The sequence below is a fragment of the Balaenoptera ricei genome, chromosome X, assembly GCF_028023285.1.
Source record: "Balaenoptera ricei isolate mBalRic1 chromosome X, mBalRic1.hap2, whole genome shotgun sequence".
Classification (NCBI taxonomy): domain Eukaryota; kingdom Metazoa; phylum Chordata; class Mammalia; order Artiodactyla; family Balaenopteridae; genus Balaenoptera; species Balaenoptera ricei.
The window spans coordinates 124,174,007-124,177,815 of record NC_082660.1 but is presented as its reverse complement, the minus strand read 5'-3'; the positions used below and the strand labels follow the sequence as shown (position 1 = coordinate 124,177,815).

Below are 3,809 nucleotides of genomic sequence, written 5' to 3'. Positions count from 1 at the left end.
GGCTACTGGACGCCAGGCCGCGCGTCGGTTGGGTAGTTTCCTAAAACGCGCTTCACTTAGCAACAGCCTCAGAGGCCCAGAGAACCCGAGAGGGCATCTGGAGAAGGCGGCAGGAGGGCAGGGCTACTGCACATTGACTTCTTTGGGAGAAGGTGGGTTTGCCTAGGACATTTTGACTGTGTCAGCCAGTTTGGCAAGAAGACAGGTGCAGGTGGGGATTGGCGAATCATTCCGTTTTCTGAGACTTGCCTTCCAGTCCGTGTCAGCTGAAGTATACATACCCGTGCCCGCGTGCAGACACACACACACGACTCATACACATAGCCATCCAGATAGTTCACTTTAAAACCCTAAATCCGTACACCCATTCAAATGATCACAGCCCTTGACCGTATACGTTTGTTTCCCGCCGTCCAGATGAGCAAGAGAACGTAGACCAGGCGGAATCCAGACTTAAGGGGCGGGTTTCGAGACCCCAAACTTCCAGGAGGCATTGCTGCTGGGAGCCGGGATTCTGGTGCCAGCGGTCCGCCGGCCCCAGGGCGGGCTGGCCTTCTCCGCGTCCCCCAAGCCACAACGGCTTACTTTAAAATTTGTGCAAGAAAGGGGGAAATTCCTGGCGTGCAGGCTTCCCAGGATCGCCGGGTCTTGCATTAGCACTAAGGGGCTAAAAACCTAGGTTTGGGGTTTTTTTCACACTTAAGATTTATGCCTTTCTTTTGGTTCCCCACCTTTCCACGAGGCTAGGGGGTTGGTGGGCCACACCGTGCGAACACCTTATTTCAGTCGCTGCCACCTCTACCCGTCTGGCTTCTCCTTCCCACCCGTCGCCCCCCGAGGCTCCGGGAGTTTCAACCGCTGTGCCACTCGCCTGGGCTGGCGGCGGCGGCAGTCGGGGTTCCCTCTCCCCGCAGCCCGGGTTCCCGCGCCGCTAGTCTGGCAGACAACCCGACAGGCGGGTGATGTCGCGCTCTGAGTCTCGCGTCTCGAGGCTCCGGTCAGGAAGGCTGTAAAACAAAAAAGGAGAAGGACGGAATCCGTTAGCAGAGCCTGCTCCCCGGGGAGGCCGCGCGGCTGCGCGGCGAGAGCAGCGCTCAGTGGTCCTGGCAGGTGCGCGGCCAGTGGAGGGGGCCCTGCGGTTCGCCCGGAGGACGGCCTCGGCTCCTCTCCGGCCACCGTCCCCCCCCTCCAATAAACTTTTCTTTCACTTGGAGAGGCTCTGTGTTGCCATGAAAACGGATTTTCCAAGGGGCCCGACCCTCCCCCTCAGGGGCATCGGACTGGAAAAACCGAAATGGCCAGAGAGCAGAGACAAAAAGGGGCCGCTAAGCGGGGGCCCGGAGAAGAGAGCCGAAGCCGGTTCACCCCCTCCGCCCCCCACACACTCCTCGTCGCACCACCGCAGGGGAGCGCCTCCGCCCGGCCGGGGCAGCGGGCGTCTGGCTGCTCGCCCTCCCGCAAGCCACCGGGAGCCTCGCAGCCCCCGTGCGCTCCGCGGTCCCAAAGCCTGTCTCCCGAGCCCGGGTCCCTGACCCCCGCTCTGTACTGGGCGCGCTGGCCCGGGGCTTCCCAGCGGAGGGTCCAGCTGGACAGGGGCCGATTCCCGGGAGGGCTTCTCGGAGCCGCAGCCCGGGGTACCTCCGCTGCGCCCTGAGTCCCCAAGCCCGCCTGGGTAGCTGGCTATGCCCAGTGTCCCTAACGCTGGCAGCAGAAGCGGTCAGAGGACCTCCGCGCAGACAGCGGGAAGCTTTGCAGGGTGGACCCGGGACCGGACGCCTCTCGGCACTGACAGGGCTGCAAAGTTGTTTTCTGAACCCCGTGGGCGCCCCCTGCCCCTCCCCCCCAAACCTGCTCGCGCGCCCCTCCCCCCTCTGTCACCTCCTCGAGTTTCGTTCTTTCAAACTTTTTGAGACCCTAATTGGTGGTCTCTGAGCGGCTCCCCGGGACTCCCGCCTCCTGAATAACTCTCATCACGTCACCGGGCCCAAGAGGGGCGTGGGGGTGAACGAAAGGACTCCCCGAACTTTTTTTTTCCGGCGGGGCCGAACGGCGGCTCCGTGATGATTGGCCAGGGCGCACCACTGCGAGCCTGTCAGTCACCGGGCCTCCCGGGAGCGAGGGGCGGACCGAGCCCCAACCCCGGGGGATCCGAGCAGGTATATAAGAGGCCCGGCGAGTGCCCGGCCAGACTGCGAATGCGACCAGCCCGAGACAACGCATCAGGTGCGAGTAGCCTGCGGGTTCCTGCTGATTCGGCGCGGAGCACTTCGGCAAGCCTGCCCTTTCTGCCCGACCCGCTGGCCCACCGGCCCCCAAGCGCCCCTCCGACGGAGTCCTCAGGCCTTTTCACCGTGGCCGCTCCAGCCCCGGGAGCGCCTTCTCCTCCCGCCACCCTGGCGCACCTTCTTCCCGCCCCGGCCATGTACAGCCTGCTGGAGACTGAACTCAAGAACCCCGTGGGGCCACCCACCCCAGCTGCAGGCGCGGGCGGCCCCGCAGCCCCGGGCGGCGCAGGCAAGAGTAGCGCGAACGCAGCCGGCGGCGCGAACGCAGGCGGCGGCAGCGGCGGTGGCGCGAGCGCCGGCGGCGGCGGCGGCGGCGGCGGGGGCAGTGATCAGGACCGGGTGAAGCGGCCCATGAACGCCTTCATGGTTTGGTCCCGCGGGCAGCGGCGCAAGATGGCCCTGGAGAACCCCAAGATGCACAACTCTGAGATCAGCAAGCGCTTGGGTGCCGACTGGAAACTGCTGACCGACGCCGAGAAGCGGCCGTTCATCGACGAGGCCAAGCGGCTGCGCGCCGTGCACATGAAAGAATACCCGGACTACAAGTACCGGCCGCGCCGCAAGACCAAGACGCTGCTCAAGAAGGACAAGTACTCCCTGCCCGGCGGCCTGCTGCCCCCCGGAGCCGCGGCCGCCGCCGCCGCCGCTGCCGCCGCCGCCGCCGCTAGCAGCCCGGTGGGCGTGGGCCAGCGCCTGGACACGTACACACACGTGAACGGCTGGGCCAACGGCGCGTACTCGCTGGTGCAGGAGCAGCTGGGCTACGCGCAGCCCGCGACCATGAGCAGCCCGCCGCCGCCGCCCGCGCTGCCGCAGATGCACCGCTACGACATGGCCGGCCTGCAGTACAGCCCCATGATGCCGCCCGGCGCCCAGAGCTACATGAACGCCGCCGCCGCGGCCGCCGCCGCCTCGGGCTACGGGGGCATGGCGCCCTCCGCCGCCGCCGCCGCCTACGGGCAGCAGCCGGCCACCGCCGCCGCCGCCGCGGCCGCCGCCGCCATGAGCCTGGGCCCCATGGGCACGGTGGTGAAGACCGAGCCCAGCTCGCCGCCGCCCGCCATCGCGTCGCACTCGCAGCGCGCGTGCCTCGGCGACCTGCGCGACATGATCAGCATGTACCTGCCGCCCGGCGGGGACGCGGCTGACGCCGCCTCGCCGCTGCCGGGCGGCCGCCTGCACAGCGTGCACCAGCACTACCAGGGCGCCGGGACTGCCGTCAACGGAACGGTGCCGCTGACCCACATCTGAGCACCGGCCTGCGCTCGCCGCTCCTCCGCCCCACCCCGCCCCGCACCCCCGAGTTGGGACGCCTTGTTGTTTAGCTTTGCTTGCCTGGGACTGTTGCCTTGTACCGATGATGGGGAGGACAGAAAGTTTTGCTATAGCTGTCGGGTTTTGTACAAAAGCAAAAAGGAGTCCGGAGCGGCGGAAATGGGACTTTCTCGAGCTCGCCTGCCCCTCTCCGCTGCCCCTCCCTCCCCTTTTGTAGGCTGGGAATCGCTGTGTTGTTTGCAAAGAAAA

At 66.6% G+C, this 3,809-nt stretch overlaps 1 protein-coding gene across 2 annotated transcripts; it reads left to right on the top strand.

Annotated features, from left to right (window-relative positions):
* The first annotated feature begins 2,195 nt into the window (after positions 1-2,195).
* On the top strand, positions 2,196-3,536 carry SOX3 (SRY-box transcription factor 3). 2 transcript variants are annotated; one of them, XM_059910707.1, is made up of 2 exons: positions 2,541-3,217; positions 3,293-3,536. In XM_059910707.1, exons 1-2 carry the CDS (start codon positions 2,637-2,639, stop codon positions 3,534-3,536), a joined length of 825 nt encoding a protein of 274 aa, XP_059766690.1. In that variant the 5' UTR covers positions 2,541-2,636. The 2 variants fall into 2 exon arrangements, with proteins under 2 accessions (XP_059766689.1, XP_059766690.1); XM_059910706.1 differs by having other exon boundaries at positions 2,196-3,536.
* Positions 3,537-3,809: the final 273 nt, after the last annotated feature.